General features: G+C 40.5%; 1 protein-coding gene across 1 annotated transcript in view; it reads right to left on the reverse strand.

The window, feature by feature from the left end:
* The window catches only part of Adgrv1 (adhesion G protein-coupled receptor V1), a 579,866-nt gene that overhangs the window by 498,564 nt on the left and 67,186 nt on the right, over positions 1-14,116 (reverse strand). Inside the window, exon 22 of the mRNA XM_087635923.1 lies at positions 312-488. Coding sequence (XP_087492049.1) covers positions 312-488 — 177 coding nt within the window. The remainder of the gene's footprint in view (positions 1-311; positions 489-14,116) is intronic.

Here is a 14,116-nt window from a genome sequence, read left to right on the forward strand (position 1 = left end):
AATCTTGGCTATATATTTCAAAATAGATAAGTAAAAGAAATTTTAATAATACAAATCTCGAATGATATATCCTCAAGCTATATCAATTTTATTGTAGCATCATTGAAGAATTTATAAAACTAACCTTCAAAACTCTTAACGTCCCTCTTGTAGAAAGCAAAATTATTTTCTGTCTTATAGAATAGTGGATACTCTTCAACTCACACAGAGTTTAAAATGGGTAAACACCAAGAAATTGCTAATCAGTGAATAAATAGATGGTGAAATCCTTTCTGAGAAGCATCCAAAGAAATGCAGGCGGAAGAGTTTACCTCAGACCTCTGCCAAGGCAGGAAGGTGATGGTGCCACTGGCATTAGCAAAATCATCAACGAGGTAATGGAGGCCTTCTGACTCGATCTGGGAGATGGTGTAGAAAACACGAACATAACCCAGGGCTCCCCTGGTTCTCTCTACCACACAGGAAACAGTGGACCCCTCCTCTGTCATCTGAAATTGAGTATAAGCAATTTTTAGTGCACCAGTGATGAAATTAGCTTTCACGAGTCCTTCTGTTCTTTATTTCATAGTTGTATGACTTTCCATGCCTCCAGACAGGCTTGGGGCCACTACACTATCAAAGTATATTTGAGACCATTTTTTCCTCCCATGCTTATCAGGTACAAAGCAAAAACAACTACATGCATAGTTCGTAGGTAGCTCCTGCCTGCTAGACACAGTGCTAGGTGTGATAGTTACAAAATAGATTTTTTCCAAAATAATGTACAATCCTTCCTAAGGAATTCCTAAGAAGGCAAGAATCTTACAACATAACAAAAGATAAAGTGCAGACGGACCAAATCAGGGAAGAATGAATGTCTAGACACATCATCCAGAACATCCTAAGAATGGGTCTAAAAGCATACATATACTATACTAGGTGCAATCACTTGGGATTGATACAAAGCAAACAAGGTAAATACTTTAGAAATGTCTACCTAGATGTGGTGGCTTTTAATTCAAGCACTTGAGAAACTAAGACATAAGATTAGGATTTCTGTGAGTTCCAAGACAGCCTGGACTACACAGTAAGGCCATGATTCCTAAAATAAACAATTAATTAATTAAATAATTAATTGATAATAAATTTTGTATATGGAGGAAACAAAATATAAAGGATATTTTGTGTTCTGCTTGATATCATTTTAATGCTTTTATTATGCACACTTGAAAACATAACCATATCTGTGTATGTACATATATATGTATGTATTATAAAAAGTAATATGTGTTCTAAATAGCTTAAGACAATGAGTCAAAGCTATATGGACCAAGAAGTCTGGAGTTTTTTAAAAAATCTGCATCCCTCCATAGGGTCTCAGTTCGACTTCATTGTTGCATTTGGATACACAGGGAAAGAACCGCACTGAACAGAGTCCAGTATCTCTCATGCATAAGATTCACTTTGGTGCTGCTGAAAGGTCTGGAGAAAGCCGATTTGGAACGTGTCTACTGGCAGGTAATAGCAGAAATACTTCTCAAATCGAATGGACTTGTCAGGACTTTTTCCAGCAAATCCTGAATATTAAGGAGCAGCAGGAACCCATGTGGCTCTGAAGTAAACAGGAGGGGGCACCCGTGGGTCACCATGACAGTTGTCTGGTGGCCATGTGGTACAAGGTGAAGCAACCAGATAAGGGTCAAGTGAAGCTCTAGGTGTGTCTTCTATCAGTCAGGTTATTTCCTGAAACCAACTCAGGGCGGAAAGTGGCAGTGTGAGAAGGACGAAGGCTGGACACAGATTCAGATGGTGAATCAGAAACACTTGTGGGGCTAGGGCCAGTCTCGCTTCTACTTCCTGCTTCCTGAGCTTTAGCTGCAGTTATCAAGTACACAGAAGCCAATAACAGCACTGACTGCACTTAGGACATCCTGGGACAACGTCCCAACTCTGCGAGACAAGCTCTAAACCAGCAACTTGCCTGAGTCTTTCACTCATTATCAAACGCGTTTTCTTCGGGGGAGACGGTAGAAAGGCAATTGCTTGCTATTTCTGTGTGCCTACTGTCAAACCGTCATATAATATGTGATCACATGATACATGTTCCCAACTGGTTAAAACAGGCACCCATTGTGCCTTTAGGTGTTGGTGCTGGCAAGATGTACTAGGAATGCAAGTCCATTACCTACACCAATTCCCTTAAGGATGAAATGCTGTTCCTGTGGCTGAGACGGATCTACTACTAAATGATTGACTGGAAAGTGCTCGCCATTGGTCGCCGCCTGAGATAGTTTGTGGATGAGTCTTAGAACCACGAAATGCATGCTACTATATCCATGTCCAGCCCCCAGCATGCTGTCGTTAATGTCAGCACCAAGGAGGCAGAGGAGACTCTCCCTAATAAACAAAGAAGTCTTACACTGACTCCATGATTGGTGAGAATCACTTGAAACAAAGTCTTTCTTAAACTTAGTTCTGATTCGAATGCCTCTTCCTCAAACAACCTTACTGCTAGTCATCGTGACTCTTCGAAATCCCTCGTAATTAAGTTGTATCACTAATATTGCTCAAGAATATGTATACCTTCACCCTTCAAGCCGTTCCTCCCTCCACCTTAAGATGAGTTGCCGAACACACATTTTATAGCTCTGCTTCTCTGTCCTTCTCAGGCACCTCTGAATAGAGCGATACAGAGGAAGTAACTCGCTTTCAGGAAGTGCCAACATGTCAAGCAAGCCCATCTATGGCTTTTCCTTATCAAATTGACAAGGCATTTTTGTAAGAACTAGAGATGAGTTCTAAATATATACTGACTTAATTGAATATTAAAACATCAAAGCGATGTTTCAAATTGACAACTGTGGGATGGATTTATGATTCTACAGAGGCCAGGATTGATCTATTAAGCCTGGAAGTGAAGAGATAAATGTTTTCAAAGACCATATACATGGGGTCTCTATACATAAAATTTGATAAGTGGTATATCAAGACAGTCTGAGACAGTGCAAGTAGTGAGTGCAGACAGAAGGAAGGGACTAAGTACATCCAATTACACTAGATAAAATAGTTTTGATGTCATGATATTGTTTCGATGTGTGGAGAGGGGGGAATGGATGTGAGCTCACCCTTAGCTTTCTCCAACTAACAGACTGCTTACAAAGGAAACATTAGTTTTGCCTAATGGAGTCTCACTGGGGATACAAAGCACAATTAAGGGTAGGCTCCATGCCCAGCAGTAGATGGCCCACACAAAACAAACTCAATGGTATTTTTTGAAGAGCTTTGTCTCATATTGCTTTGTTTGGCTGTTTTTATCATTTAATCTTTTGCTCGTGTATTAGGATTTCAGATGTTTGTGTTTTTATAGGTTTTGCTTTCCAGAGTCTGGGTGTCTCTGTGTGTCTGTATTTCTTATGGGGTGTTTTTCTTGCTTTGTTTTTTATTCTGGTTTGTTTGTTTTTTATTTACCTATTTGCTTGGTTTCTAAATAGAGTGGGAGTGGGAATAGAATGGGGTAAGGTTGGGGGAGGAAAACCATGATCAGAATACATTGTATGAGAAATGATTTTCAATAAAAATAAAGCCCTTTATAAAAAAAATAACTTACACACTGAATTTCGCATTTTGTTTTAAGTGTGAGTTAGAGTTCATTCACAAGGTACATGGTGAGCACAGGGAACTATTCCTACTTAAAATAAGCAACAGAAAAATATCTACCAGGCCTCCAACATCTACCAGCGACCTCAGTTTAGCATTCAAGTTATGAGTCACACTATTTCTAGTGTTACAGTTTTTCTTCTGGTTTTAAATAACTATACATGTATCACTTCAGGATGCCAATTAATCTGCAAAACTCTGAGGGCCATCGTTAGAGGTAAACCTGAGTTTCTTCACAAGATAGTATACCACAGCACATTTGTTATAGGATGCCTTAAATGTTTACTGTCTGCATTGTTTGTTGGTCCCCATCTTGCTTCTTAAGCATCGGTGATAGTGTTCTTTGTGTTAGTATCCCCTGATACTGCCTCTCTAATGGGCTCAGTGTTCTCACTACCTGACCTGGTGACTGTGACGCCTTCCAGTCATCCAGCAATGTAGACAGAACTGAGTGTTCCACAGGTAAGGCCCTCCAACCTTAAAGACTAAGGAGGGGGAAAAGCATCAAGAAAGTCCCAAGTGCACAGTATGACCTCCTGTGATTTCCTCTAAGGGCTCTGCTTGGTACTGCACACTGGCAGGATGTACCTGAGCAAATGTGTGATGGGATAGGTGTGGTCCAGGGTCATTATCAGAGCCTCTTCACTGTACACTCATCAGCTCCTTCTGGGCCCTTCTTAAACAGATCATAATGACAGCCAGACTTGGATGGAGATTAAACAAGAACCACACATAGATTCTAATAATACATTACTATATACAAACATTTCATCCCTTAAAAATAGATACCCATGTATTAACAGAGAAATGCTATGTGAAAATACCTCAATTTATAAAGAAGGAATGTGTACATACTAAAAAGCAGGATTCCTGTGTATTTCGACTTCCAACACAATGACAACTGATTTGCTCCAATTGGTCCTCCAAATATTGTTTTTATTTATTATTTGATAAATCAATACATGTTTGGTCATATTCTTTCCCCTCACCTATCTTTGGCCAGTTTCTACCCTCCACCCATTCAATATCATGTTCTTTCTCTGACAAAAAATAAAATAAAATAAACAATAACACAAATAAACAACACACACAGACACACTCATACACACACACACACACACACACAGAGAGAGAGAGAGAGAGAGAGAGAGAGAGAGAGAGAGAGAGAGAAATGCACACACACAGACACACACACCCAGAAAGACACATACACAGATACACACACTGATTCCTCTTTATGCTGGCCAGCAACTCCTGGGCTTGGTATCTGCCTTGGTAAGGATGAATTTTTGTACAATATAAGCTAATAAGCCACTAATTTGAATATGTAAATATTCAATGTTTTCTTCCTGCAAAGGACAGAAAGTAAATCAATCCAAAGATTTACTTAGACATGTGTGAAGGGGAGAACTGCAGACAATCCTTAGAGGTCAGGGAGACTGCCACCTCTACTTTCATTCCTGGCTCAAGAGGAACCTGACTACTGCCCTGTGGACACAGGAACCTAGGAGCAATCAGGGGCAGGACCCTTCCGGTTTCTGCATGCACCCTGAGCTGACCTGGTACCACACCTCTCTTTACCCAAATCCCATCGGGGAGAGAGCTGGACTCTCAGAAGTGTGGAAAATCCTGAGAGCTCAGGAGAGACCACAACTTCTGCTCACATTCCTGTCCCAAGAGGAACCTGCCTAGAGCCCTCTGAACACAGGAACCTAGAAGCAGTCAGAGAGAGGATCCTTCCAGTCTCTGCCGGCACCCAGAGCTGAAAGCCAGTTGTCCTGAACACTGAAACACCTTACCACAGAGGTAAGACCAACTCTTCGGTTCCGAGCAACCCGCCTGGAGCCCTCAGGACACACAAACCCAGGAGCACTCTGGGACTGGACACTTCCCATTTCTGTCTGCACCCAGAACTGACTCGGTCCCACAGCTGTCTATACCCAGATCCCTCTGGGAGAAAACAGGTCGGCAGGGTCAAGCCACTGTCAGAGACAGCAAAACCAGCCAACATCAGAAACAACCTGATTGCAGGGGCAAGCATAGAAATCTAAGCAACAGAAACCAAGACTATTTAGCATCATCAGAGCCCTGTTCTCCAACCAAAGCAAATAGTGAATATCCAAACACAATAGAAAAGAAAGATTTGAATTAAAAATTATGTCTCATGATGATGATAGAGGACTTTAAGAAGGACATAAATAACTCCCTTAAAGAAATACCGTACAACACAAGTAAATAAGTAGAAGCCCTTAAAAAGGAAACACAAAAATCCCTTAAAGAATTACAGAAAAAAACACAACCAAACAGGTGAAGGAATGGTACAAAACTATCCAGGATTTAAAAATGGAAATAGAAACAATAAAGAAAGCACAAAGGAAGACAACCTTGGAGATAGAAAGCTGAAATCAACCAAGTAGAAACAAAGAGAACTAAACAAAGAAATCAACAGAATCAGGATCTGATTCTTTGAGAAAATCAACAAAATTAACCAGACTAACTAGAGAACACAGAGAGTGTGTCCAAATTAACAAAATCAGAAATGAAAAGGAAGACAACAACAGAATCGGAGGAAATTCAAAAATCATCAGATCCTACTACAAAAGCCTATATTCAACAAAAGTGGAAAATCTGGATAAAATGAACAATTTTCTAGACAGATACCGGATACTCAAGTTAAATCAGTATTAGATAAACCTTCTAAACAATCCCATAACTCTTAAAGAAATAGAAGCAGTTATTAAATGTCCTCTGACCAAAAACAAAGCCCAGGACTATATAGTTTTAGTGGAGAATTGAATCAGACCTTCATAGAAGACCTCATACCAATACTGTCCAAACCATTCCACAAAACAGAAACAGAAGTAGCACTATCCTATTCCTTCTATGAAGCCACAATTATACTTATACCTAAATCATACCAAGACTCAACAAAGAAAACTTCAGACCAATTTCCCTCATAAATATCTATGCAAAACAACTCAATAAAATTCTAGCAAACCAAATCCAAGAACACATCAAAAGGATCACCCATCGTGATCAAGTAGGATTCCAGGGATGCAGGGATGGTTCAATATATGGAAAACCATCAACGTAATCCACTATATAAACAAACTGAAAAAAAAGAAAAACAACACACGATCATCTCTATAGATGCTGAGAAAGCCTTTGACAAAATTCAATACCCCTTCATGTTAAAAGACCTGGAAGGATCAAGAATTCAAAGCCTAAACCTAAACACAGCAAAGGCAATATCCACAAACCAGTACCCAACATCAAACTAAATGGGGAGAAACTTGAAGCAATCCCACTGAAATCAGGGACTAGAAAAGTCTGCCCACTCTCTTCCTACTTATTCAATATAGTACTGGAAGTCCTAGCCAGAGCAATCAAACAACAAAAGGATGTAAAAGGGATACAGATTGGAAAAGAAGAAGTCAAAATATCACTATTTGCAGATGATATGATAGTACAGTTAAGTGACCCCAAAAGTTATACCAGAGAACTGCTAAGCTTGATAAACAACTTCAGCAAAGTAGCTGGGTATAAAATTAACTCAAACAAATCAGTAACCTTCCTCTACACAAAGGATTAATAGGCTGAGAAAGAAATTAGGGAAGTGACACCCTTCACAAAAGTGACAAATAACATAAGATACTTCAGTGTGACTCTAACTAACCAAGTGAAAGATCTTTATGACAGGAACTTCAAGTCTCTGGAGAAGGAAATTGAAGAAGACCTCAGAAGATGGAAAGATCTACCATGCTCATGGATTGGCAGAATTAATATAGTAAAAATGGCCATTTTACCAAAAGCAATCTACAGATTCAATGCAATCCCCATCAAAATTCCAATCCAATTCTTCATACAGTTAGAAAGTGCAATTTGCAAATTCATTTGGAATAACAAAAAACCCAGGATAGCTAAAACTATACTCAGCAATAAAAGAATTTCTGAGGGAATCACCATCCCTGACCTCAAGCAGTATTACAGAACAATAGTGATAAAAACTGCATGGTATTGGTACAGAGACAGACAGATAGATCAGAGGAATAGAATTAAAGACCCAGAAATGAACTCACATACTTACGGTCACTTGATATTTGACAAAGGAGCTAAAACCATCCAATGGAAAAAAGATAGCATTTTCAACAAATGGTGCTGGTTCAACTGGAGGTCAGCATGTAGAAGAATGCAGATCGGTCCATGCTTATCACCCTGTACAAAGCTTAAGTCCAAGTGGTTCAAGGACCTCCACATCAAACCAGATACACTCAAACTAATAGAAGAAAAAGTGGGGAAGAGCCTCAAACACATGGGCACTGGGGAAACTTTCCTGAACAAAATACCAATAGTTTATGCTCTAAGATCAAGAATCGACAAATGGGACCTCATAAAACTGCAAAGCTTCTGTAAGGCAAAGGACACTGTAATTAGAACAAAATGGCAAGCAACTGATTGAGAAAAGATCTTTACCAATCCTACAACTGATAGAGGGTTTATATCCAAAATATACAAAGAACTCCAGAAGTTAGACTCCAGAGAGCCAAACAATCCTATTAAAAAGTGAGGTACAAAGCTAAATAAAGAATTTTCAGCTGAGGAATATAAAATGACTGAGAAGCACCTAAAGAAATGTTCAACATCCTTAGTCATCAGGGAAATGCAAATCCAAACAACCCTGAGATTCCACCTCACACCAGTCAGAACGGCTAAGATCAAAAACTCAGGTGACAGCAAATGCTGGCAAGGATCTGGAGAAAGAGGAACATTCCTCCATTGTTGGTGGGATTGCAAACTGGTACAACCACTCTGGAAATCAGTATGGAGGTTCCTCAGAAAATTGAATATAGTGTTACCTGAGGACCCAGCTATATCTCTCTTGGGCATATACCCAAAAGATGTTCCAATATAACAAAGATACGTGCTCCACTATGTTCATAGCAGCCTTATTTATAATAGCCAGAAGCTACAAAGAACCCAGATGCCCTTCAACAGAGGAATGGACACAGAAAATGTGGTACATCTACACAATGGAGTACTACTCAGCTATCAAAACAATGACTTCATGAAATTCATAGGCAAATGGATGGCACTAGAAAATATCCTGAGTGAGGTAACTCAATCACAAAAACAAACAAAAAATAAACCACACAGGTTATGCACTCAGCGATAAGTGGATATTAGTGCAAAAGCTTGAATTACTCAAGATACAATCATAGACCACATGAAGGTCAAGAAGAAAGACAACCAAAGTGCGGATGCTTCAGTCTTTCTTAAAAGGCGAACAAAAAATATTCATAGGAGGGGATATGGAGACAAAGTTTGAATTAGAGACTGAAGGAATGGCCATTCAGAGCCTGCCCCTCCTGAGGATCCAGCCCATATTCACAGAGCCACCAAACCTAGACAATATTGCTGATACCAAAAAGTGCATGCTGACAGGAGTTATCTCCTGAGAGGCTCTGCCAGTGCATGACAAACATAGAAGCGAATGCTAGCAGCAAACCACCGAACTGAGAATAGGGTCTCTATTGGAGGAGTTAGAGAAAGGATTGAAGGAGCTGAAGAGGCTTGCAACCCCAGAAGAACAACAATACCAACCAACCAGAGCTCCCAGGGACTAAACCACTACTCAAAGAGTACACATGGACAGATCATGGCTCTCGCTGCATATGTAGCAGAGGATGGCCTTGTTGGGAATCAATGGGAGAAGAAGCCCTTGGTCCTGCCAAGACTGGACCCCCAAAGAAGTATGTCAGGGCAGGGAGTCAAGAAGGGGTTGGTCGATGGGTGGAGAAACACACTCATAAAAGGAGGTAGGGGATGGGAGAGAGGGCTTATGGATAGGAAACCAGGAAAGGGAGTAACATTTGAAATGTAAATAAAAAATATACAATAAAAAATGTGAAAAAAGGAAAGAAAAAAGAAGTGTGTGAAGGCTCTTTTTTATACTTAAAAAACATGACCTGGGGCGATCAGAACTAGAATAATGCTTTGTTTCCACACCACCCCTTCAAGTAGTAAAACCACATCTATAGCCTCCTGACATGCTAGACAAGTGTGATCAAATACATGCCATGAATGAGGTTTAAACAGAAAATTGTAATGGGTTTGTGCTGTATTTAACAATGTTTACCTACAAAACTTTCGTTTAAGTGTCAAGAGTCTATAAGAATGAATCATGTAGGATGCTTGGCTAAAAAAAAATACTATTAATGATCACAAATATTAGATATCATCCCCTGAAGTTTTGTTACTTTAAAAACAGTTCCTCTATGTGTGGGCCCATGATCAACAGAGTCTTCAAAATCATGTTTATGCTTTTGCCCCGCCCCCATCTGACATCTGATTCTGGAATGCCATCCTGAATCAGGAATGAATTTGACATTTCTGACACATTTGGAAAAGCCCTGAACTACTACAAAATCTCATTATTGACAAGAGTCAAAAGATAAGAATATATATGTGTGTGTGTGTGTGTGTGTGTGTGTGTGTGTGTGTGTGTGTGTGTGTGAAGAGATAAAATATATATATTTACCTAATTATCATATTTAACTAAAATGACTTTAGAGTCTTGACACAAACACTGAGGCCAGTAAATAGATCCATCATATTTGAAGCCGCCTTAATTCTGTTTCACACGAGAAACAGTCTCTTCAATACGATATACCCTGTTTTGTTTTTTTTTAATTCATTTTAATTACACATAGGTATGTGAACCTGAGTGCAGGTGCCTTGGAGGCATGAAAGGGTGCTGGATGTCCCTGGTGCTGGAATTCTGGACAGCTGTAATCCGCCCAATATGGAAGCTGGGATAAAACTCAGGTCCTCTGTATGAGCATTTCATATTCTTAATCAGGGGGCCATCTTTGTAGCACCTGTTCTTAACTGGCATTTGGCTGAATATTCATTTGGAAGATCAATGGAAGTTCAATGGACGATCAGCAGTAGGAGTTGTCAAGTCTGTTTGCTCAGAAACATTAGTTGAGTGAAATGTGAATCAGGTTTTTTAGTTGAAACAGAAAATTAAAGCTAAAAAAAATTACAAATCTAGTTTTTGTTTCATGTTTGGGCGATGTGTTGTGAGGGATGGTATCATATTGGTATAATACTAAAGGAATTATTCATGAAATATAGTAGTAGGTACTTAAAACAGTGAAGAAGCATTCTTTTTCTACAATGGTCTTCCCCAGCCATTTCTAAATTGATTCTTAAGCCAAGTATATAAAAACATAAATCAAAGTATTAGTTATAAGATGTGAGTCTAACAAGTTCTATGAACTATTGTGAAGCGGTAATTTCACCAGTTAATTACATGGAGTACATTATTTTATGATGTGAGCTAAAGAAGAAATAACATAGAAATTGCAGAGCTGTAACTAACAGCATGGAGACGGGAGGGACATGGTAACAGCATGGAGACGGGAGGGACATGGTAACAGCATGGAGAGGGGAGGGACATGGTAACAGCATGGAGAGGGGAGGGACATGGTAACGTGGGTGGGCACTGCGCTGGGTCTAGCAGGATCAGCCAACATCTCAATACAGACCCTGCCTGCACTCCAAACATCATTTGAAACGCCTCATCAGAACTCCAATCCACCCATACATTTATTGACTCTTATTATAATTTCGTAAGCACCTGTGATTTCCTGGGGCATAGTGCACCTGAGTAAAGAAGAAACAGGGATCGGGTTGCCATCCCACAGTCAAAAACTGACTCAGAATTGTTCCTGCAGGGACAAAAATGGAGAAGAGACTGAGGGAGGGAAGGTTCAGTGACCAGCCCAAATTGGAATCCAGATCAGGGGTGGAGGGGGGAAGGGAGGCTCCAAGGCCTGACACTACTACTGATGCCATAAACAGGGACCTATCATGACTGCCCTCTAGGGGCCCAACAGGCAGCAAAAGAATCTGACGTCAGAGGCCATGGACCCCTGTGGTTGAATTGTGAAAGGGCTAGAAGAAGCTGAGGGGGAGGGGGACCCCATGGGAGGACCAGCAGTCTCAACTAACCTGGACCCCTAAGATCTCTCAGACACTGAGCTGCCAATCAAGCAGTATACATTAACCGATAAGAGGCCCTTGACACATATACAGCAGAGAACCGCCTGGTCTGGCCTTAGTGAGAGAAGATGTACCTAACCCTCCAGAAACTTGAGGCCCCAGGGAGTGGGGAGGCCTGGGAGGGTAGAGTGGGGTGGGGACATCCTCTTGGACATGGGGGAAGGGAAATGGGATGAGGAACTGTTGGATGGTGAACCAGGAAGCAGATAACAACCAGACAACAAAGAAAAGATTAAAGATAATTAAAGATAAATAAAACTAAGGTATTAAAATTATGCATTTAATTTATGAGGTACATGTATATTATACTCATAATCTTGTCCAATCTAACTATTGTTGTTGTAAAAATATAAAAAATAAAGTGCAGTCTTTTATCTCCCACTTGGTCTGTCACCTCAGAGCCCCAGGATATCTGCTAAGTCTCAGTCAGCAAAGCCTCTCACCTGCTCTGCTCCATCCCATATCACTCAGGCCTCTCTCTGAGGCTGGCAGCAACCTCTCTACCCATCCAGTTCCCAAGGCAGGTTTAGCTTTCCATGCTAGAAACACACATCCCAACTCCGTGGCAGCCCAGACTCCCTTACACTTAAAGAACACACAACACAATAACCTCTGATCCAATTGATAAGACATAATTGCCCACCTAAGCATACAAAGCCCGGTACACATCCATCCCTTAAGAACATGCACAACAACCTGTAAAGGTACAGTGTGGAATCTTAACGTCAGCCTCCATGTTGTCTCCCGGCTAATCTCTCCCTCCTCCCCTCTTCCGTTCCCATCTCCCCTCCCTTCCTTCGAACTTTTCTCCTGCCCATCCTTCCTTCTCATCCAATGAGAGGCCTCATTCTATCTCGTACCTGCCTCACCTGTGACATCATCCCACATTTCACCCTTTTTTTAATGCAAGGCTGCAGTGCCTACTTAACATTATTTTTTAAGATTTATTCATTTATTATATATAAGTACACTGTAGCTGTCTTCAGAAACACCAGAAGAGGGCATCGGATCTCTTTACAGATGGTTGTGAGCCACCATGTGGCTGCTGGGAATTGAACTCAGGACCTCTGGAAGAGCAGTCAGTGCTCCCAACTGCCAAGCCATCTCTCCAGCCCCACATTTCACCCTTTTTGTCGAATTAAAAACAAAAATTTTTCTCTCAAATATAAGCTGAGCACAACTATTATCATTTTGCAATTAAAAGCATAAAATGTATCTAACACCCAGTCCAACACTTTATCAGTTAAACAGAACATTTAGTTATCCACTCCAGCTTAAGAAAGGCTTAAAATCTATGTTATATCCTGGCTACCTTGTATACTATCTGATAACTAGCCAATAAAATATGTATTTTCAGAGTTAAACAGCGTAATAGGCTATGAGACTATAATCAGTCTTCAACCTCGTCAGAAATCTGGTGGTCTAGTGGTTAGTGTTCGGAGCTCTCACCACCGTGGCCCGGGTTCAATTCCTGGTCAGGGAAACAGGGGAAAAGCCGCTGAGAGACAACACAGAAACTGACGTTAGGATTCCACGCTGCACCTTTACAGGTTGTTATGAATGTTCTTAAGGGATGGATGTGTACCGGGCTTTTTATGTTTAGGTGGGCAATTATATCTTATCAATTGGATCAATGGTTATTGTGTTGTTTCTTTCATGTGTAGGTTTAAGTGTAAGGGAGTGTGAGGCAGCTGGGCTGGGCTGCCACGGAGTTGGGATGTGTGTTTCTGGCATGGAAACTTGCCTTGGGAACTGGATAGGTAGAGAGACTGCTGCCAGGCTCAGAACGAGGCCTTTGGCAGTGTGATATGGGATGAAGCAAAGCGGGTGAGAGGCTTTGCTGAGATTTAAGATATCTAGCAGGTATCTTGGGGCACTGTGGTCCAAGTGGGGAATAAAAGACAGCTTTCTATTTTTTATAATTTAACAACAAACTATAAAAACCTATTTTTTGCAAAGACTTGCTATCAAATGCAGGATTTTTTTTAAAATAGTGACTGTCTTCAGAATTAGCAGCATTAGAAATTGAAGGAATTTGGGTTTTCAATTTGTTTTCTGCTTGCTTGTTTGCTTGATTTTGGCTTGCTGATGTGTCATGAGAATCTTCCTGGAGAAGATGAAACTAAGGGTAGGGGTATGTATGAGGTGTGGACTCTCACCACAGTAACAAAAGCAAGCTAGGCAAGGCAGGCTAAGGAAAAGTGAACTGGATCTAGGAGAGACTTTGTGAGCATCCACATAAAGAGTATCACAAGAAGAAAGACAGGAGATAAGAGAACAAACATGTATCATGAAAGTGTCTCATGACACATGCTGTCTTAAGACATTTGTGCATTATCTGAGTGATCTTCCAGCTATGAAAAATTATCTATCACTTCATATGTACCCAAACACATTCATTCATATGACGATT

This window comes from Rattus norvegicus, chromosome 2, assembly GCF_021556685.1.
Source record: "Rattus norvegicus strain SHRSP/BbbUtx chromosome 2, alternate assembly SHRSP_T2T, whole genome shotgun sequence".
Classification (NCBI taxonomy): Eukaryota; Metazoa; Chordata; class Mammalia; order Rodentia; family Muridae; genus Rattus; species Rattus norvegicus.